The sequence below is a fragment of the Orbicella faveolata genome, unplaced genomic scaffold (assembly GCF_042242905.1).
Source record: "Orbicella faveolata isolate gen_17 unplaced genomic scaffold, um_ofav_v1 contig_35, whole genome shotgun sequence".
Lineage (NCBI taxonomy): Eukaryota > Metazoa > Cnidaria > Anthozoa > Scleractinia > Merulinidae > Orbicella > Orbicella faveolata.
Window position 1 is genome coordinate 24,927,499 of NW_028301564.1, and position 21,887 is coordinate 24,949,385.

Genomic DNA, 21,887 nt, shown 5'->3' on the forward strand with positions numbered 1-21,887 from the left:
CCGGAAATTTCGGTCTAACGCTTTCCAACCGGAAGTTTCGAAAAAGCCGGTCCACCTTTCGAGGTGGACAACTTTTCTCGGTTGGACCGGTCCGATGGAAATTGACCGTTCCATTTGACCGACCATTCCAAACCATTCTCAATCCCAGTACCTTACTGTTCGGTACTTTCCAAGTTCCCTGAACATAGACGTAAGGAAAACGCTTATCATTGTTAACAGTGGATTTATCGGTGTTACCCATACATCCATGTGCAGTAACAACAGTTACGTAGCTGTGTTACGCAGTGTATGTTTTGGCTGTTTAAAAACGATCCTTTTCCGAATGTTCTTTTCGTTATTCGAAAAGTGTTGTTTGAAGATCTTTGAACTCAACCGGCAAATATCTGGGAACAGTCTGCTCAAAATAATCTGTTATACGGCTTAAATTTCTAATAATAATAATAATAATAATAATAATAATAACGAATCTTTAGACAGGATTAACCCATCAGTACTATAAAGTACTGTTATCAAAGGGGTCCTGTAAGATTTAAAAATTTACGCATGAAACAGCTCGCACAATCGAAATCGTCATCTAACTCTAAAACGAGCAACAGTGATCCTACATCCGCCATTTTAAATGAGCGTGGAACTCTTTTTGCGAGTGGAATGGAACGAGACCCTTCGGACCCGTTGCGATCCATTTGCCCCAAGAAATTTTCGAACCTCAGCCCGGAAATTTTGGTTGAATGGATCGCGCCCAAGTGACTTCCCTTTGTTTGTATGTTTGTTTGTTTGTTTGTTTGTTTGTTGTCATTTGATGTTAGCAATTATACAACAATGCAGGTTGTTTACTAGACTGTCAGCGCCACGAAAAAGGCGCAAAATAAAAATAGATTTTCGCAGGTTCTCGCTCCCATATTTTGCGCGCGGGTCATTTACGAGAAAAAATCATTGCAAATCGCCGCGACATTTCGCAATAGCTGTCTAATTTCTCGCGCGCTGATTGGCTCATTTTTATCATCAATAAGAGTACGGACGGATAAAATTTTAATTTATGCAAGCTTTCAAGTTTAAATTTCAGCTGTCAAACTATCAACTTTTTAACCAATGAGATTTTTTGGACTTTTTGAAGTAGCCAATCAAGAAGCGAGAAAAGCTATTGACAATGCTCGCGTCATTTTGAATAAAATTCACTTATCTTTGTCTACGGCAAGTTTACGCGTCTTCTCCCCTGATTTATTCCCGGCATTTGACCAGTTTGGGGTCTCGTTATTGTAAGAAACAAATTGACATCAGTTCTTTATGCGTCTGTCCTCTTATTGATGATAAATTTCGTCATAACATTGTCATAGTTTACTGGGGAACCACTCGCCTGCGGCTCGTGGCTCCACAGCCACTTTGACAATGTTATGCCGCAATTTATCACCAATAAGAGGACAGACGCATAAAAACTGACGTCGATTTGTTAAATCACAATTTACGACAGTTATTACCAAGTAACTGTAGTTATTCAGGACAGGTTGTAAAGTTGAAGGTAACTGCTGTTACAATGTCAGATAGTTTTACAATACAATTCGACTTTTATTAAAATTTGTAACAACTATTGTAATTTCACGACATATTACTGACATTACACACGTTTCTGTTGTATTAGGATTGTGTTTTTATTCCTCTTTCTTTATCTTTTAGAAATAACTTTCATTGAAACTCTCATAAGACTCCGCGCTGACTTTACTCCTAACAGCAGTTTATCTGTGAGACTTTTCCATATGTCTGTTACAAGAAGTTAAACTCAGCAGCAAGAAGCACTGAGATGATCTACCAGAAAATAACAACAAACGTCTGATAAAACTTATACATTGACGTTTTTTCAGAACTTTAGCAATGACTAATGAAAAACAAACCGCGAATAATTGATTCGGCTTTGGTAAAACCGTTGTAAAGAGAAAAAGGTGCTGTAAAACAAAATCGTACGTACGTAAATTTTCGGTGAAATGTCAAAGTTATCGATCCCCTTGGCTCACGGCACCCTGCTGTCTGTCTTGTCCAGTCTTAGTCGACCCTTAGTGCACAAACTCTATTCCAATAAAAATATTGACATTATTGCTCGACTTTCAAAGAGACTGGGATCCAGTGTTTTTCCTATTGTCCCATTTCCAGTAGGGGCTTAAAAGGTTTCCTGAATTAGGGCGTAATGAACTTGAAGGCCTCGGCCGTAAAGGTATACATACCACTACAAATAAAAGCTATATGCGACTAATTGCAAGATAACTTTCCAACAACTTACAACTTGTTCAGTAATAGCGCGGGAAAAACAATAGACAAGTTCCAAACGCATACTCGGTGATGGTTCCTTTCAAAACGTGTTTTCACTAACACCTGCTTAAAAGGACGTAGATTTTTTTAACAAAAGAAAATAACTATGTTTTTACGATTACCCAGATTAGGAACTTTTCCAAATAGAATCTACATTCTTGTTTAGAAATTTAAGAGAAAAGCAGAATACTAGAAGTTCACTTTTTCGCAAGTAAATGCTGCCATCCTAAACTAAAAAGTTTCTTTAGTCTTCACAAAACTTTTTCGTATAAATTAACACAATGGCGAGGCATTGATAAAAGATTTCTAGCCAATGTAGGTACTAGCAGTTTGCATGATGTCGGTGCGCCTAATAACTTACATTACTACTTACCGTCCGAAATTTTTATGCGTCCGAACTATTTACAGTACAGTGTAAGACCTCCAAAGCTCTTAGTTCCCTTTATGGCATGGAGCGAACTCTTCAGCGTTGTGACACTGGTCCAGATATACGTATATAAGAATTTGTGTTATTTTCTCGTCGGTGTGTCTCTTAACTTGTGGTGATAAAACGATCCAATTTTAATAATTATTATTTACAAGCCTTCAGCCTATCCGCGCGTGTGCAGTGGCTTCTTTAATTTCTCGCTGAAGTACTTTCCAAAACAAATAAATAAGACAAGCCGCTTGAGATAAGCAATTCGGGCTTATTTTAAGACCTTAAAACAAGGATTTCTATCGTTAAATTCGCGCCCCTGAACTACACATGACAATATGTTTCACTTCTTAGTTAGAGAGAGGATTTTTATTTTTGTTTTCTTTGCAAACCTGTTTCACCAAGGAATAACTAAAGTTTACGTTGACGGCACAAAAAGCTTGCAGCGAGATTTCAGGAACGGTGTCTTTTATGCCAACTTTGCTGTGCACAAATTTCGATATCTGAACATAACTGTATTGTGGTCAGCTTCGGTGAAAGGGCTTCGAGAATGCGGTAAACTTTGTGTCCATCACTCATCGTGTTTCTCGGTTAATGTGGCTGCCTTTCGTGATGGGAATGGCTGGATTTTGTGTGAACTGTTACCTAGTGATAGATACAACAATTCCAACATGTTCATTGGCAGCTCAATGCTCCATCACTTGAGTATCAAGGTAAGTGCAGTTGGACCCCGGAAATTCAAATTCGGTTATTTGGAATTCCCCGTTATTTCGAACTCAAAACCATTCCTCTTGAATTTGTCCTTCACTCATTTACTACCGGATATTTCGAACTCTCGCTATTTCGAACTATTTTTCGTTTCCCCTGAGAGTTCGAAAAAGCGGCGTTCAACTGCACTAAAATACTGTACTGCGGTTTCTTGGTAACTGTTATGACGTTTTGAATACAGAATTGTCATCGCTGAAAAAAGAATCAATTTTTTTTGTTCTTTACAAGATCACTATAAAGTAAAATACAATATTCGGTCGTATGCCTTGGCCACAGTCGTGTTCTCGTAAAGTGTCACAAATAATTGAAACAGATTTTATAAGACTGAATCGATATGTGACACGCATTCTCTACAGCAAAGACTTTAAGACTTGGCTTTAAATTCTCCGCACGGAATCACTAATTGACCATTTCTAATTTTTTACAATAATCTTGAACTTAGTATGAACAACATTAAAATTTTCTCTTTCAAATTAAGACGTGTAGTTAGAATATCACTGGGTATTTATATATAAGTCAAACGATTCGCGCGTTTTGATTGGTTGTTACTTATGATCTATCGGGGGACAGACGTATAGTGACGTCGATAACATTAACTCTACTTTTTGGTTTCTTTATATAAAACAGATAGCTCCGGGGGGCCGGGACGGGGGTTGCTCGTCGGAAATTTTGAAAAGACCATCTAAGAGAAGGTACCAAGATCTTGCATTGTGAGCGTGAATTGAAATTTTTTTCTCTCCTCAGAGGTACCAATTCAAAAAACCGAACATTCTCTCATGCCATATGTTTTTTTTTCGGCGCAATACCCCAAAAGGTACCACAAAAGCTCCGGCTGTGAACTATTTGAGGGTGAACACGCAATGAGGAACCAAAACCGCTATTTCTAACCTCTAAAAGGTACGACAAGCCCCCGTGATTTTTATATGGGAGTGCCCCCCCCCCCCCGGCCCCGGAGCCTGGTTTTCAGTATGAAAGAAGCACAAGCACAAACATAAGCAAAAAGGTGGTGGTCAGTAAATCAAAATTTTGAAAAGATTAGCAAACTTACAAATCTGAATTAACGTACATCTAAATCACAGGAAAGCACTGTGAAATACTAGGTAATTTATGACGTTTTTTTTTTCCTTCATAATTATGACGTATAATCGTTTGTTTCACAATCTGGTCACTTGTAATGCAGCCACACGATGTGGTCGACCACTCACGAGGTACTTGCAATCTGCTTTGTGAGAAAGATTTAAACAAATAGATTCCATGTTGCCATGCGTCTGTTCAGTAATTGATCACAGATGAAGTCAAAATATGGTAAGAACAAAACAGTGGTCCATGAGGTGATAGCCGAGTGTGTGTTTGAAGTTCTTACCACGTTTTTAAGTATTCGATTCTGTGGTCTTTTACTGTAGAGACGCACGGCAACATGGAATGTATTGATTTTGTACAATAAGAAACAAAAAATGTTACTGACCTTATTCATACCATCGGCCCATCTGCCTTATAATTGATCATAAGTAACAACCAATGAAAATGCGAGAATAATTTGACTTATTACATGAATTATTTCACCACCATGAACAACCATAACACAAGTACAAATAAGAACTTGGAGATCGGGGATCGAGGGATTTGTCAACATGTGTAAAATAATTTCCTGTGTAACCAGGTCCAGCAGTTGACTGTCGGGAGATCAAGAACCGGGGTATTTATCAAGATGGAATGTATTCGTTGGACCCGGATGGAGGAAGCCATTCAAACGCATTTCTGGCCTACTGTGACATGACGTCATACAATGGAGGATGGACCATGTGTTACACTACTGATGAATATGTCAAACCCAAGACTGAAGTCACATACAGCGCTCAGTTTCCTTATGGAAGTAACGGCTACAGGACTAACTGTAACAACATAACGGTAAGTTGACTGATCATACTTTAGTCAATCATGGAGAAAAGACAATTCCATGGGGAAAAAAGATGGCGGCTGGATATTTTACTCCAATACCTTGGGAGGCGAACACAGCCCATTAGGCAGTAGGAAAGCTATATTTTGTCAGAATTCGTTCCTGTATTAACGACATTGAGGCTTTTAGAACTTTTCCTACAAAGGATTATTTCACTAAATAACGCGAAAACCAGGTAAGAAATCATCACTAATGCTTCACAATGCGACATTCTACCCTGATTTACTATAAGCAACAATTCGGTGGACACAGAAAGGCACTATTGAACTGTCTGTCCATGGCATCGCTGGTAACCAAGCCTTTCTTAATTTAATGTCGACGTCATATTTCCTCCAGCTGAGGCCTAGACCAGGTAATAATTATTAGATAAAATTTGATCCAAACTGATTTGAACAGTTTTCAATTGACGGTCGTGAAACCAAATCAAAGGTAACCACTCTTGCCAATCAACAAAGAAGACAATCCAGTGAACCAATCAAAACTTCAAAGAGATACAATGTAGTTGGCGCGTGACGCGGAAAACGTGTGCGAGCGAGAAACGCTGGATTTTCGTTTTACCGCTAATTTGATGATCGACACGAATTTTTAAAGACAACCTCTCAGCATAGCAATGCAAAATGTTCTAGTCTACGGTGGTTGGCGTTATTTTTTGGTGGAAAAAATGATTATCGCTCAAGTGGCCTCGACCATTTACAAACGGAAAAATTGTAGCTGTCAGATTGGGGAACCAATACCACGAGATTTTATCAGTGAAAATGTAATTTGTGGTAAAATTTCTATTTTATCGAAACGGAACAGAGAACTGGGTACGAGCGTAGTACGCGAAAGCTCATGGCTAGTCGGTTTGTAAAAAGAGACTGTTGAGAAAGTTGTGACATTCTAGGGTCGGCCTTGCCACTAGCACTTTCGGATAAGGTTTATTTTTTGTTCTAGTGTTGTGTAAATAGCGTTATCTAATTTATCTTCGATTTTATTGTGAGTGGCACCACTGCATTTGGTCGGGGGTACACGGACCCTATTTTTCCTAATAAGAGGTAGAATGTCATTTGATGAATCTTTTATCCACTTTGTTGTAATCTTATTGTGTCGATTAAAACATATCTTGGTCCTGGCTGACCAACGCGCCTATGCCTCATAACCTTTGAGTGTGTTCGGTTTTGTCATGAAGGCAAAATAGAAAATTGTTTATCCCATAACTCATCTACGACCAAAAAGTTATGTTTCCGTTTTATCAGTTCACAGAAATCTTCTTCATCGATCACCAAACTGGAAACAAAGCCTACTTCAAGCGAAGAGTCAACCAGCCCATAACGGCCGCTGGGAACTATGGGAAGACTGCTGGTACCTATGGATTGTGAGACGGCGTGGGTGCAAACAACGCCTACTCCTACCAGCTGCTTATCTGCGATACTTCTTTCTATGCTGGCTTCTTCGTTTCTGGTTACACGAGTAGCTGTTACAAGCAGTGTAATTCTTGGTGTAATGATCGTACCACGCCTTACTTCCGTACAGCGACAACTCAATCCAACTTTAAAGGTGTAGCCTTTAACAACAATGGTGCTACTGCCCTCGACAATAGGCTTATTAGTGTTGGTCTGCGTTGAGATAGCACTATAACTGGTTTTATCATTAATTAGCATATGATTGATGGTTCTTTACCAATTAATCTCGGGCTCTCTGCATGCCTAAATAATATGGCCAAAAAAAAAACATTCTCGGGAAGATTGGAACAACAAGTAAACATAAATGAATCGCACAAAAATATTGCACTCGTCAGTTGATTCGAGGAGGAGTACAACTAGTTGTCCCTTCGATCAGAAATGATTTTGAGTCGAAAAGTAGTCATCTGTACGTTGGAGGAAGTGGCGACAAAGATGTTGGAATATTTTCAATTTCAAGCTTAAGAAGACGTGTAAGGAAAGTACTCAAGATTTTTTGGACGAGCACCCACTCTAACGAAAACCTTACCACAGGACAACTAGCACCACATGGCGACGGAAAGGACACATCAACGGTCCTGAATGCGTATATACACCCCAGGGTTGCCAGGAGATGGACTGCTGCGGGGAAGAGTGAAGGACTTACACTACGGTGTGCGCATCTTGAAAAGTTTAGCCTAACTTTTTTAAGTTCGTCGTTTGTAATCCGAGTCAATCTTCTCCATTCTCAGCCATCCTTGTTCCATAATGGTAGATTATCATCTCTTTAGTGTTCTTCTATCTTAGCAAACTACTATTTTAAGGTTTTCTTCAATTTAAAGGTAATTTTGTATGTTCCCAAAATAACTTCAAATTGCATTGCCTTTCGCTCCCTCGAAAAGTTGTTGATAAGGACTAAAGCCACGCTTGGTCATCTCGAGGACAAAATGGCATATCTTCTTTTCTTATTTTCGAAAAAAATAATTAACATAGCTTTCTGGGTAATGTGTATTAAGCTTTGGAGTTTCGAGTATATTAATTTAATTAAAAGCCCGCAAATGTGTGTCCTGTTCGTTGTGAACTCAACGGAGGTTCTCTCGTTGCATTCAATATCTTTTCTAGTGCGCCAATTTGTAAAAAGGTGCAAACTGCCAAATTTGTTTAAGAAAACAAAGGTTTGAAGCATTTACAAGTTATATAACTTGTTATATCTTTCACGAAATCTACTTTCCTGTCGAAATGGGTTCAGAATTTATTACATTTTAGGTGAGCAGTTGTATAGACCTTTTTCACAAATGGCTGCCAATTATAAATTATTTTGTAAGTATTAAAACTAACCTGACTAACCTCGTTTTTGAGTGGATAATTCAAACTAGTGAGGCTAATTTAAATGCAAACAAAAGAATTTTAAATTGGCAGCCATTTATGAAAAAGGTCTAGAGGGCAAACAAACTATTTTGAGAAGCTATAATATTTTGAACGAATTGAACATTCTCAGGGCCGGCTTTTCTGGCGGAGTGCTTTCATCTCCAGACTTAAATTATTGCTCGATTTTCTGAACAACTTAACTAAGAGGGGGTCTACCTTCATTACTAATTTAACATTTTCTTTCTCAAGAATCTTGTAATAACGAATGATAAAGAAATGTTTGCAAATTAAAGATTTAGGTGACCGTGAAGGCAGCGAAGGATATTTCAAGATGAGAAAATGGTATATTTTTACATACCCGAAGGAAAAACCAACCTTACTAAATTTTTTTGTCCCTTTTTAATTAAATCTCGATAATTGCAAACTGGTAAAATAAGCAAAGGAAGCAAATGTCTATCATAAACATTCATATGCAAATCAAAAACCTCTCCCCACCGTGTTTTTAACCAGCTTCGTACACTCAACCTCTCGTCTTCGTTCCGTCCTTGTTTTACCTCACAGAATCGACGATCCGTAAAGGAAGCTTCACAGTTTCACAACTGAACATTAGAAAGTCACATCAACTTCTTTCGTCAAGTTATATGAAAATTGATTTGGCTTGAAAGCAGGTGTGAGTTAACATTATTTTCCTTTTGGAAAAGAAGCTTCTATAAAGCCGGCTCATGAACACGAATAAAACGGGCTACCAGAGCGTAACACAGATGTAACTGGACCTAACTATGATTAGCTTCGCCTCCGCTTCTCTAGAAGCAATTCTTCTTCTTAGTGTCTCTGCAAACATGGTTCATGTTGATGGTACGACAAACTTGAAGCGAAATTCAGGGGACGGTCTCGCTTTCGCCAAATTTGCTGTGCACAAATTTCGATACCTGAACTTAACTACATTAATGTCTGCTTCTGTGAAAAAGCTTGGAGAGTGCGGTAAGCTTTGTGTTGACCATTCTTCGTGTTTCTCAACCAATCTGGCGGCGTTTTCTGATCAAGATGGATGGACTTTGTGTGAACTGTTGCCAAGCGATCGACACAATAACTCCGACAAGTTTCTTGAAAACGCGGTGTTTCATCACTTAAGCATAAAGGCAAGTAAGTTTTTGTTACATAGTAGTTGTTACACTGACGAAATAAATTGTTCTTGTTGCTGCTGTTGCTTGGGGCTTGTTGTGATTTTGCTGCTGCTGTTAAAGTGCGGCGTTTTTGTTTATAAATAAATTAAATTACAATATTTAGAGAGGTAGCCACATCAGTCTCAACTAGTTTTAACGCGGGTCCTCTCTCCTGGTCGAATTGGAATTTGGAGATGTTGGTTTTTGTGGAGGGAGGAAAACATTGAAAGCCCCGGAGCAAGGCGAGAACCAACAACAAACTCAACTCATATATGACACCGCCGGGCAGTTATCGAACCCGGGCAACATGCCTTGGTGGGAGGCGAGCGCTCTCACCACTGCACCGTCCCTGCTCCCCATAGTAAGGGAGCATTTCAGATAAATACAACAAGTCGTAATACGTTGCGTTGATTTTCCTCATTCCTGAAATTAAAGCTCTTCTTTCGCGTTAATTTCCTTCATTAGAAAGCTTTGTTTCCTTCTGATTCGCGTTAATTTAGGTCGCGTAAAGTTTCGAAACCTTAATTAACACTAGCGTAAATTCCCATAAAAACGTAACTCTAATGACATGAATTCTCTCCCCCACCCCCGGCAACAGAGTCCTTGCTCCAGCGCTCCTTGCTTGAACCGTGCAACATGTGTGGCCAAGTACGAAGATGGTGATTATCAGTGCGCATGCGCTGCAGGATTTGGTGGAAAGCACTGCGAAATACTAGGTAATTTATGTCATGATTTTTACATAATAATAAAAGGTCTGGATAGTAGCAGACATGTTAAAATTTTGAGAAACAACACAACGTTTTTTAAAAACATGTTTCAACAGAATCTTCTGTCATCTTCAGTTTGAATTGCAAAGTACAGCGTTGAATATATAGTGTACGAAAAATGCTAATTGACTATAAGAACAAAAGGAAACATGACAACGTAAAATATTACAAGGAAAGTATTAACATGATAAAGTTGATGATTTCGTGTAGGTTTTTCGCATTGAATGTAAATAGCTTCTTTTATCTTAAGCTGGAAGGTGGTGGAAGCGTGATCTAGGATACTGAAACAGTCATTAAAAAGCGTTGTGTTGTTTCTCAAAATAATAGTAAAAAAGTTTTATGGCCGGACATTTATCTCACAATGTGATCACTTGTGATGTCTCAGGGTGTAATCACGATGTGGTCGCTTTCGATCTACATTACTAGTGACCAAATTTCTATTATCATACTTTACCACGATGAACAGCCACATCCCAAGATAAACATATTGGAAAACACAATGAAAGAAGAACTTAAAGCCCTTAACATGTTGAAAAGTGGTTTGAATAAACAAAGTTAAAAATTATTTGCTCACACCGTACGAATACACGGATACACACCCCACGACTTAACTTTAAAGAACCCACACACTCATCGTCAAGAGCAGGGCACGACGTTCCCGGTGTTGTGGTCTGGTCTTTGCCCATTGTGCTGTTGAAATGCTCGGAGACATTAACTGTTAAAGCTACTCTACAATCCGAGGGTAAATAAAGTATACTACTACTACTACTACTACTAACGAGGTAAAAACCTGTTAGATTAAAATATAGTTCTGAGGTAGTTTGAAATTTTCTTCTCAAAAAGACTTCCTGTTAAACTAGTTTAACTAGTTTAGTTGGTGTGAATGGGGCATTAGTCTATTTTGGTCTGAGTATGAATAATTCTGAAAATGTTTGCTTACTTTAATTGTCGTCTATTTCCGTGATATTATAAAGTTAACAAATATTTGTGCATTTTACGCATGACTATAGATCACTCCTTGCTTTCTAGCCTGCGTTCTAGGGTAAATAGAATCCAATATTTGGAGATCAGGGGTCGAGGGATTGTTCAACATGTGTAAAATAATTTCCTGTGTAACCAGGTCCAGTCGTTGACTGTCAAGAGATCAAGAATCGGGGTATTTGTCAAGATGGAATGTATTGGTTGGACCCGGATGGAGGAAGCCATTCAAATGCATTCCAGGCCTACTGTGACATGACGTCATACAATGGAGGATGGACCATGTGTTACACTACTGATGAATATGTCAAACCCAAGACTGAAGTCACCTACAGCGCTCAGTTTCCTTATGGAAGTGACGGCTACAGGACCAACTGTAACAACATCCCGGTGAGTCGATTTCTAAGTCCTCTCTAGTACCAGTCCTCAGCCTCTCCCAGGCGGCGTCCAGTTAGTTGGGACGCAGCGCAAAAAAACAGCGCACGACAGAAAACTGGGTTGAAACGCGACGCGGATTAGGGTTGTGATTTACTTCATTTACAAAACTGTTTATTTTAAAGTTAAATGTAAGAATATCACAAGTATGATGATTGACTATGCCTTGCTGCAGTGCTTTTTTGGGTTTACATTTTCAAGCTTTAATAATGACTGATCCACTTTTAAAATATCTAGATGGACTGGGGACGAGACTATCACGATCAATCGTGGACAGTTTCCCCAAAAACCTGACCTCAGTGATCCTCTCAACATTTAGGTTTTGTAGTCTTATTAGTTTTCCATTTTCGTTCATTCAAGTTCACAGAGATCATCTTCATCGATCACCAGACTGGAAACAAGGCCTACTTCAGGCGAAAATTCAGCCAGTCTATAACCGCCGCTGGGAACTATGGGAAGACCGCTAGTACCTATGGATTGTGGGACGGTGTAGATACAAGCAACAGTTATTCCTACCAGCTGCTGATCTGTGATCATTCTTTTCTCAGTGGCTTCTTCGTGTCTGGTTACACGAGTAATTGTTACAAGGTGTGTAACAATTGGTGTGGCGATACATCCTCGCCGTACTTCCGTACAGCCTCGAGTTACAGGGGCGTGGCATTCAACACCAATGGTCATAACCATATGAGTAACAGGCTCATTAGTGTGGGGCTGCGTTAGATTGCACTGAACTTTTTGGACTCGTTGTGTCGTTATTATTGAATGTGACGTTCAGCCATGGAAAGTTGTTCTTTAAGGAAAATATTACTTTTTATCCTACAATACCCTTAGATCAATCAGTGACATTATTCAGTGAAAGTATGCCAATAGATCCCATAGTCAAGTTAGGGGAATGAAATTTCATACAAGCGCGCACAGTACATAATTACCTTAACACACTTTAGCCAACTAACGAAACCTTCAACGTTGTTGTGAAAAGAAGCTCCTTTAATAAACAAATGTGTATTGTCTGTCGATATCTTATGGTCATTAGTCATTAGTCAAAGATAACAACAGGGGCGATGGTAAACTATTCATTCTTCTCATTTCTCAATTCAGTCTCTTCCTACTCAACACGATTGTGTGCTCCCAGTGATTCTAAGCCTTACGGAGCCTTACGTATTAGGATAGAAATTGTCCTACCCTACCCCCTAAAATGGGATGACAACATTGCGTGACGAACAAGAAACCGCTGCATGCAAGGATTCAAGCTATCAAACCATGTTGATCAAACGTAATAGTTTGGTGTAGTGCAAAGCAAGCAACTATCTACAAATGACTTAGCCGTTTTTGACTTATATGCAGTGGTGATCATATGTGTCGAAAGAGGGTCACAGATTCATGGTATTCGACCGTTAAATAAGTTGACAGTTGGCGATGTACAACGGACGTTATGTAAACAAAAGCAAACTTCTGCTTTATGTGCGACGAATGGTGAGAGAAACATGTCAAATCGGCTTTGGACCTGCCTTTTACAGCAAATGAGGTTAGAACATTTCGAAATTATCAGCTCTGTGTCTATTTCAACTTAACATAGGTCAAGTCATGTGGCGCATGCTAAAATATACGTCTAACCCGTAAATTGAAATTTGACGACGGATGGTCAAATGTTTGCATTTTTGACGTACTTTGAAAAGCTCTCGCGTCGCTCACAATCGTTTGCCCAAAGAAATTTTTACAGGAATCTGTAGACCATCCTTCTGCGATTCAACCACCAGAAGCTTGATCCATTTGAAGGTTTCGCACATGGTGAAAATTAATTATATTCACGGAGTACTTTTAAGTGAATGAAATACATGTCTTCGAAATTTAATTATTTTGCACCCAAAACGACAACGCAACATTCCCTAAAATCAACCCAGTACACATTTAAACATTGCACCAAAATATTTGAGTGTTTTAAAGACGGAAGAATGATGTGGTTTTGCATGCGAGGCTCTCAAACTTGCTTAATAAAATGGTGCGTCAAATGACGATTTTAACGGAATTTGGTAATTTGCATATTTCTTTGAAATAAAAGGATATTTTGCCAAAAAAACTATCCAGTAGTTTTTGTCATGCCCTAGCCTATCTACCATGAAAATATGAGCGAAATCGAATTTCCGACCCTTGCCGAGTTATTTTCCATTTTTATGGACAGGGACTCTTAAAAGCTTAGCTGCATCTCAGCTTGTTTACATCATGTCATTGTTGCCATCTTCGCAATCTTATCTGAAAGAGATAAATTAACTTCTGTACAATTTTCCGTGGGATGGGAGAGGGAATAAAATTAAAAGAAGCGTGATGTTAAACGAATACAAAGATGCTGGATTAAAAATGTTAGACATTCGATCCTTCACTCATGCTCTGAATTCAAAATGGGTAATGAAGTATCTGGATGACAACAATCACGCAAAATGGAAACTATTTTTTGACTTTTTTATTAAACAATATGACGATAAATTTCTTCTGACTGGTAATTTGAAGCAAGCTGATGTAGCTGGTTTGAACATTCAGGACTCTTTTACCAAGCAAGCAATCGAAATCTGGTCAAATTTAATTCATGAAGAAAACCCAACACACTTCGGCAATGCGCCAATTTGGTACAACTCCCTTACAAGAATTGAAAACCGGCCAATATTTTATTCTGATTGGTCTCGTGCGGGAGGTAATCAGGCCAAAGACTTGCTAGATCAAAAGTTTGACTTTTTAAAGTATAAGGATTTTAAATCTCGCTACAAAGTTAATACCACCTTTTTAAGGTACTATGGTGTAGTCTCCGCCCTGTTAAAATTAAAAAAGTCTTTTCAGGACCAGGCTATGATGAACTCTGAAGACCAACTTACTCGTAGTCAAAAGTTACTATTGTCCTCAAGCTTTTGCAATAAGGCGTATAAGTTAATTGTCAAAAGAATCACTTCATCGCCTGATAAAAGCCAGAGTAAATGGATAGCTGACTGCGAAAACTACGAAAACTTCATAGAATGGGATAAGTCATATATTTTGCCTTTCTATTGCACGAAAGAAACCAAACTTCAGACTTTCCAAGTTAAGCTTCTTCACAGAAAAATTGCAACGAATGATCATCTCTATAAAATAGGTTTCTCTTTAACAGACATATGTACTTTCTGTGAACAAAAAAGAGGAAGCCTGATTCATCTCCTCTGGGACTGGGAATTCGTTCAAACCTTTTGGCAAAACATCCAACACTGGTTGATACAGCATCAGATAAAGCCACAGAACGTTTCTTTGACCCTACAAATCTGCCTGGGACTAGTTGATAGTGCAGAGGATATACTTCTACACCATGTACTTCTAATTGGCAGATATCACATTTATTCATCGAAAATAAAGAATACTCTCCCGAATTTACAAGTATTTTCACAAACTTTCCTTAAGTGTCAGGAAATCGAAAAATGTTATGCTTATAAGACAAACACTGTCAAGAAATACAATTCGAAATGGAATTTATTCAAATGAACTGTGACTTCAATCCACTTCTTTTCTTTAGCAGCTCCCCTTTTTGCCTTTCAATTCTTTTTCTAATTTTACTCTTTATTTTTCCAAAACCTTACACCTGGACTGGCGGCCTCCTTAGTAGTTTGTTTTTGTGTGAGTGTGTCCTTGTTCCTTTTGCCTTTTCTCTGTTGTTTCTTATCTTGTACATGCTTTTTATAATGAGCATGCTTCCCCAAATCTAGACACAATATTTCAGATCAACTAGAAAGAAAATCATTAAGTCGTTAAAAAGTGTGCACCAGCATTATGTAACAGCGTGTGGTAGCTAGTAAAAAAAAAAAAAAAAAAAAAAAAAAAAAATATATATATATATATATATATATATATATATATATATATATATATATTGTAATAAATAGCATTATTTTTTTTTCGTAGAAATATAAGTAATGTGAATCATTAAGTCGTTAAGAATTATACAAAAGTGTGCACCAGCATTATGTAACAGCGTGAGGTAACTAGTAAAGAAAAAACATTGTAATAAATACAGGCGCGGATCCATACCGGTTTCCACCGTTTTACGGAAATCGGTCAGAATTTTCATGATAAAAAAAAAATCAATAGATATGTATATATTTTTAATAAAAGTAAAGTGCAAGATAAATCTCGAAAATAGTTGTGACATTTATTTTTTATTTATTCTTTTTTGCCAGTTACCGGAAATAGACAAGGGTCATAGACACGTTCTGGCGGCCAAATTTTACAGCCGGGAAATCACTAGTCTCCCGACGCCGGTCACGCCATTACGTCATCGCCGCGGGCGTCTAGACCAAAATTAGATTTCCCCGGGCGATTTGTGCAATTCTGCTACTCGGTTAGCCTGTATGATCATTCAACGTCGTTGGACAACGACTTCAACAAGGGTGTGGAATACATAACAACGTCAAGATGTCACAAATTACTGACTACTTCAGGAAAAAAGGTTAGTTCGGGTCTTTGTTAATAATGGTTGGGCGTGGACAAATTGATTTTACTGAAAAGTTATTTTCGTTCGGTATGCACACGCCTGGCTGACGTGACACCCAGACGTGCTTGTCGGGACTGAAATTTGTCCTCTTTCTAATACTTGAACAAATGATTTATCTTTGCAGTGGAAACTCGTTCTGGCAATGGCTTTGAGGCGACTGAAAACATATTTCCGAAGCACGATGCTACAGACGAGATTGACAGGACTTGCCTTGCTGCACATTCATTACAACATGGACATTGACTTTGACGAAATAATTCGCAGATTTGCAAGGCTTCATCCAAGGAGAATGGAACTGGCAAATATATTGTCTGACTGACTCAAAAAGCCAGGAAATTAAAGGATATTTTAGGTAGTTAAAATTGAAAAAATTTCCCGGGGGAGCATGCCCCCGGCCCCCCTAGGGGCTTGCGCCTGATAAGGGTAGCAAGGCAAAAGTCCTTCGATAAAGTAAAAGAACAACGGAATCTGATAATAAAAGGAAAGTGTAGTTTGTGATTATTCGATCAGGTCTCTTCCTTTTCTTGGACCGGCGTAAAAATATTTCGATCTGTTTTGTGATTAAATATATATTTCGACTATATATAAAAAGTTGGAACCTCGGCTCCTGGCCTTGATTCAGTATAAGTTGACCTGGTTTATTGACAACTAGAACTGTAAGAAAACATCGTAAGATAATTCCCCTCGCCAGAAGTTTACCATCCGCATATTTGTCATTCGCAATTTTCCATCCGCAATGTTTCATCCTCATTTTTCCATTTTCAGTCCATGTGCACTTTTCCATCCTCATTTTTCCATGCGCATTTTTCCATCCTCATTTTTCCATGTGCCTTTTTCCATCCGCATTTTGTCATCCGCATATCCGTCATCCGCCATCTGCCAGACCCCTGAGTGACGATTAAAATCGCCGGTACTCGAAGTCCAGCGGTCAATCTACAAAATTCAAAATGGCGGACGAGTACTGAGTAGAAATTTCTGTATGGGTAATATTTAGAGTTTTTTGTTGTAAAACTACCTTCACTTCACTTCACTTAGCTTCTTTGTGCCTCGTGGCACATAAGGCCTCCACAGAATGCCTCCAATTTTCTCTGTTGGCTGCAGCAGCTCTTGCCTCATCCCATGTACGCCATCCTGCGCTGTTCCTCTCTCTCTCAACTGTTCTTCGCCAGATGGTCTTAGGCCTTCCTCTCTTCCTTTTTCCTTCAGGTGTCCATGATAGGGCTATGTTGGTATGGCTGTTTCTGTTTTGTCGTAAGACATGCCCTATCATCTTCCATCTTCTCCTCTTAACCTCTTCACTAAGGAACTTCGTCTCTGCCTTCTCAAGGAGCTCTCTAGTGGTAACGTGATCTTGCCATTTTATTTTGAGAATCCTCCTGAGGCATTTGTTGTGAAACACATCTATTCGTTGGTCATCTCCCATGTTCATCTTCCATGTCTCACATCCATACAGTAGCACCGGTACAACTAAGGTTTTAAACAGTCTAAGCTTGGTCCTCTTCATGATGTTCCTTGAGTTCCATATTCTTTTGAGTCTGGCAAATGTCCCTCTCGCCTTGGACAGCCTGTTTTTCAGATCTTTCATTCCTCCTCCCTCCTTACAAATGGTAGCCCCCAGATAATTAAACTCCTCAATTTCGCCGATATCTTGCCCATCTACTGCAACCTTCTCCTGACTCTTCCCGTTGATCCTCATCACCTTTGTCTTTCCTTTGTTGATTTTCAGCCCGACCCGTCTTGCTTCCTCATTCATTTTAGTAGTCTTGTTCTGTATATGCTGTTTAGTAAAACTACCTTCGTGCTAGGCATATTTAGGAGATATGTTTAACAGGACTGGCAGAGAATTTTACTTCTGTCGATATGAACACAGTTCTCCTGTAAGATCATCTCTGAAATGGGAGGAAACACAGTTCAATGGAGTGGAAGTGAATTTGAGTCAGCGTGAAGACAACCCTAACCTTGATGAGTTTTCTACGAGGTTAAAAGGTAAGTTCACGTTCTGTAAAAGAACAAAACTTGCAATAAACTTAAGATACACGGCATTCCGTAGAGCCATGTTGTGCCAGCCATTCTCTTTAATCTCATGCTGCTATGGTTCTTTGTCACATAACAAATTAAAAATAAATATTTTTTTTAGGTGTCACGGTATTTAGCACTGCTGTGCTAATTAGAGATACTATATATGAAGAAGGAAATATTGTTAATAATACTGTTCAAAAACTTTTTAAAAGCCATGCTGGTTGGAGGCTGACCAGTGAGCTATTGACAGGACACCGAGGAAATCCCTCCAGAGGGGCGGATTTGAACCTGAGACCTCCACATAACAAATTCGGCACCCTAACCACTGGGCCATGTCACCTTCTTCACGTGTAACTATCAATTATATAAGAATCAAATTCACTGGTTTGTAAAGTAGTTCTGAAGACTCTCTGAAGATCCATTGATTTCAAGTCTACTACACCTGCTGGTCTATACAAAAGTGGGATGGCCTGGCAGGATGGGAGATGGGTGACATGAAGAAATGCAAAATTAGGTGTTTTAGTTTTTAATGTTGTTTTATAGTGGCAATATTAACTTGGATTATATTGCATACTTATGAAGCGCCATATTGGACAATATTGTTATTCAAGTTATATTATTTTTAATAAATATATTGGGCTATGACAAATACATGAAAGGCTATTACAAATATATGAAAGGCTATGACAAATATATTAACCACTGTTACAAATATATTAAGGACTACCTCGAAAAAATATTTACGGCTATGACGAATATATTAACGCCTATCTAAATGAAGTTACTGCTATTGTGCCACTGTATTAATGGCCAGTGGAGTCAACTAGACAAAATGGCGGCGGAGGTGGACGATTTAGAGGCCTTTTTTTCTTCACTCGATTCCTTCGCTTTTTCGTCAAGCTCAGCGAAATCTACACAGTGATAATCTCAATGTTTTAGAGTATTTTGAGCGCAGGTTAGATGATCACGCCCACGTCATTAGATCCGTTATTCTACAATGCGAACAACAGAGCGCAAGCGAAGACTAAATTCAGCTGTTGGATTTGGTCCATGAAGAAGTCAACGGTTTAAATGATCAGGTCCAAGACTTGTGTAATACACGGAGAAACTTTGCTTCGGAAATGGGATTCTCGTGTCCAGTGGAAGTCTACAGGGCCAGGCAGGCCAAGATTTCACATTCCCGAAGAGGTAATCAGAGGATTACATGATGTTCATGGCGTTTGGATAGAAGTGGCCAAAGAAGCACGTGTTTCTTACAAAACAATTCTACGAAGGCGACATCAGTATTCCATGGCAGTTAGTAACACAACTGGTTCAAGAATCACTTACTCTGATATTTCAGATGCAAGACTTTGTGAAATTATTGGTGAAGTGCTTCAAGTATTGCCAAATGCAGGCGAAACGTACGTAATTGGGTCATTACGAAGTAGGGGAATGTGTGTTCAGAGGTGGCGTATACGGGAAGCGATTTTTACCGTGGACCCAGGTAGCCGTGCTCTCAGACGATGTCAGGCAGTTGTAAGGCGAACATACAATGTTCCCTGCCCAAATGCACTTTGGTAAGATAAATTCAAATTCTTTAATAATTATCCAGATCCTGGAGATAACCCTGGATAGCCAACCGTAAAATTTACGGTGCAACGGTTTGTAAATAAATTACTCTTTGGCATTTCATGCTGTAAATGCGTTCAGTTAAGTGGGAATCTCCACTACTGTAGAACCTTTTAAAGCCCCCCCCACCCGCTGTCGTGTCAATGTCATTGCTCTCAACAACTCTCATAGGATCGTGCAGTCAGATGTTCTTGATGCAAGCATAAGTGACCACAGCGTTGTTTTTTGTACCATCAAAGGGGGTGTCAAAAAACTACCGCCCAGGGTGTTCGAGTATCGCTGTTTCAAAAACTATGATAAAGATACATTTCTGAAAGACTTAAATTACGTTCCATGGTCTATTATTGAGAGCACAAATGACGTTAATGATGCCTTACACCTTTGGGAGAGCCTTTTCAAAAGCGTTGCCGACGATCATGCTCCGATGAAGACAAAACGAGTTAAGGGAAAACAGTCTCCTTGGATTACGAAAAAGCTTTTAGAGATACGGCGTGATCGTGATTACCATAAAAAGAAGGCGCGAATTTTAAATTCCAAGTACAACTGGCAAATGTACCGAAAGCTGAAAAACTGTGCAAATCGAGAGGAGAGAAGGCTTAAATCGGAATATTATTGCCGTTTAATAGAGGATGCTAAAGGTGAAAGTTGCAGGATGTGGAAAGCGATCAAAGAAACTCTTCCATCTAATCGCTGTGAAATTAACGCAATCTTTTCTGATGGGAAATTGCAAACTGATCCTACAAGCATTGCCGAAACTTTGAATAATCATTTCTCAAGCATTGGCAAGAAGCTTGCCAAAGCCTTTAGCGGTGCTTTGCCGGATCAGTGCTTTGCATGCAGCTCAAATTTTTCTCTCCAGCACGGAACAATATCCTTTGTTGAAGAGCAGTTGAGTCAGCTGAAGATCAATAAGGCCATTGGACTGGATAACATCAGTGCTCGCCTGCTCAGAGATTCAGCAAGTGTACTCGCTCGTTCACTACGATATATCATAAACCTGTCCCTGGAAAGTGGCCGATTCCCATCTTCATGGAAATGTGCTAAAGTAACTGCGCTCTTTAAGCAAGGTGACAGAAGTGACAAAGATAACTACCGCCCGATTTCTATCCTTCCCACCGTCAGTAAAGTGATCGAGAGAGCTGTACATTCTCAACTTAATGGCTACCTTGCTTCCAATAACCTTCTTTTCGTTAACCAATTTGGTTTCAGACGTGGAAGATCTACCAGTCTAGCTTTAACTCAGTTTACCGATGGGGTACTAGGAAATTTGGACGAAGGATTAGTTAACGGTGTAGTGTTCATCGATTTAAAGAAAGCGTTTGATACGGTGGACCATGGCATTATGTTAAAGAAGCTTAAAGCCATAGGAGTAACCAGCACTGACCTTGCATGGTTTGACTCTTATCTTTCATCTCGTTGTCAGAAAACGGTCATTGGTCAGGTTTCGTCTTCGACTAGGAGAGTGACGGTTGGTGTTCCCCAAGGGTCAATCCTCGGCCCATTATTGTTTACCATCTACATCAATGATCTGCCCAACGCCCTTAAGAACAGCAGCGTTACCTTGTTCGCTGATGATACTGCTCTATACTGCTCTTCAGAATCAGCTTATAGATTACAGACCACACTGAATCGTGAGTTGGACAGACTAGCACAATGGCTTTTCGAGCATAAACTGACTGTAAATGTCTCGAAATCTAAATTTATGCTCATCGGTGGCAATAAGAAGCTGAATTCATTTAATGATGTCACTTTGTCAATCATGGATAGGAAGTTGGATAGAGTGAGTTCTTATCAGTATCTGGGCGTCATCATAAATGAGAATCTGACTTGGTCAGACCATGTAGAACACCTCTGTACCAAAGTGTCGCAAAGATTGGGTTTATTACGAAGAATTAAGTGTTTTCTTCCGAGGAACATCAGGGAACTTTTTGTTAAGACGACCATAATACCGTTATTAGACTATGCGGATGTTACATGGGGAGACAAAAACAATGTAATCCTGATGAATAAAATCCAAATACTGCAAAACACAGCTGCGAGGATTGTTCTTGACAAGCCAATGCATTCATCTGCTACAGAGGCACTCGTACAGCTCGGCTGGGAGAACATGAAGAGAAGAAGAAGTTTTCATCGCATGATTTTAATTTTTAAGGCCTTAAATGGTTTAATTGACTGGGATTTTAATT

The 21,887-nt window shown here is 39.2% G+C and overlaps 1 protein-coding gene and 1 pseudogene across 1 annotated transcript; both read left to right on the forward strand.

Annotated features, from left to right (window-relative positions):
* The first annotated feature begins 3,051 nt into the window (after positions 1–3,051).
* Positions 3,052–7,148, forward strand: LOC110057720 (uncharacterized; annotated as a pseudogene).
* Positions 7,149–8,381: 1,233 nt separating this feature from the next.
* LOC110057715 (uncharacterized) lies at positions 8,382–12,583 on the forward strand. The gene is made up of 4 exons (XM_089273885.1): positions 8,382–9,363; positions 9,986–10,103; positions 11,275–11,522; positions 11,928–12,583. Exons 1-4 carry the CDS (start codon positions 9,004–9,006, stop codon positions 12,285–12,287), a joined length of 1,086 nt encoding a protein of 361 aa, XP_089130011.1. The 5' UTR covers positions 8,382–9,003; the 3' UTR covers positions 12,288–12,583.
* Positions 12,584–21,887: the final 9,304 nt, after the last annotated feature.

Coding starts and splice junctions, on each gene's coding strand:
- LOC110057715 (XM_089273885.1), top strand. CDS start 9,004: ATGATTAGCTTCGCCTCCGCTTCTCTAGAAGCAATTCTTCTTCTTAGT. Junction 9,364..9,985: donor TTCATCACTTAAGCATAAAG/GCAAGTAAGTTT, acceptor CCCCGGCAACAG/AGTCCTTGCTCCAGCGCTCC. Junction 11,523..11,927: donor CCAACTGTAACAACATCCCG/GTGAGTCGATTT, acceptor CGTTCATTCAAG/TTCACAGAGATCATCTTCAT.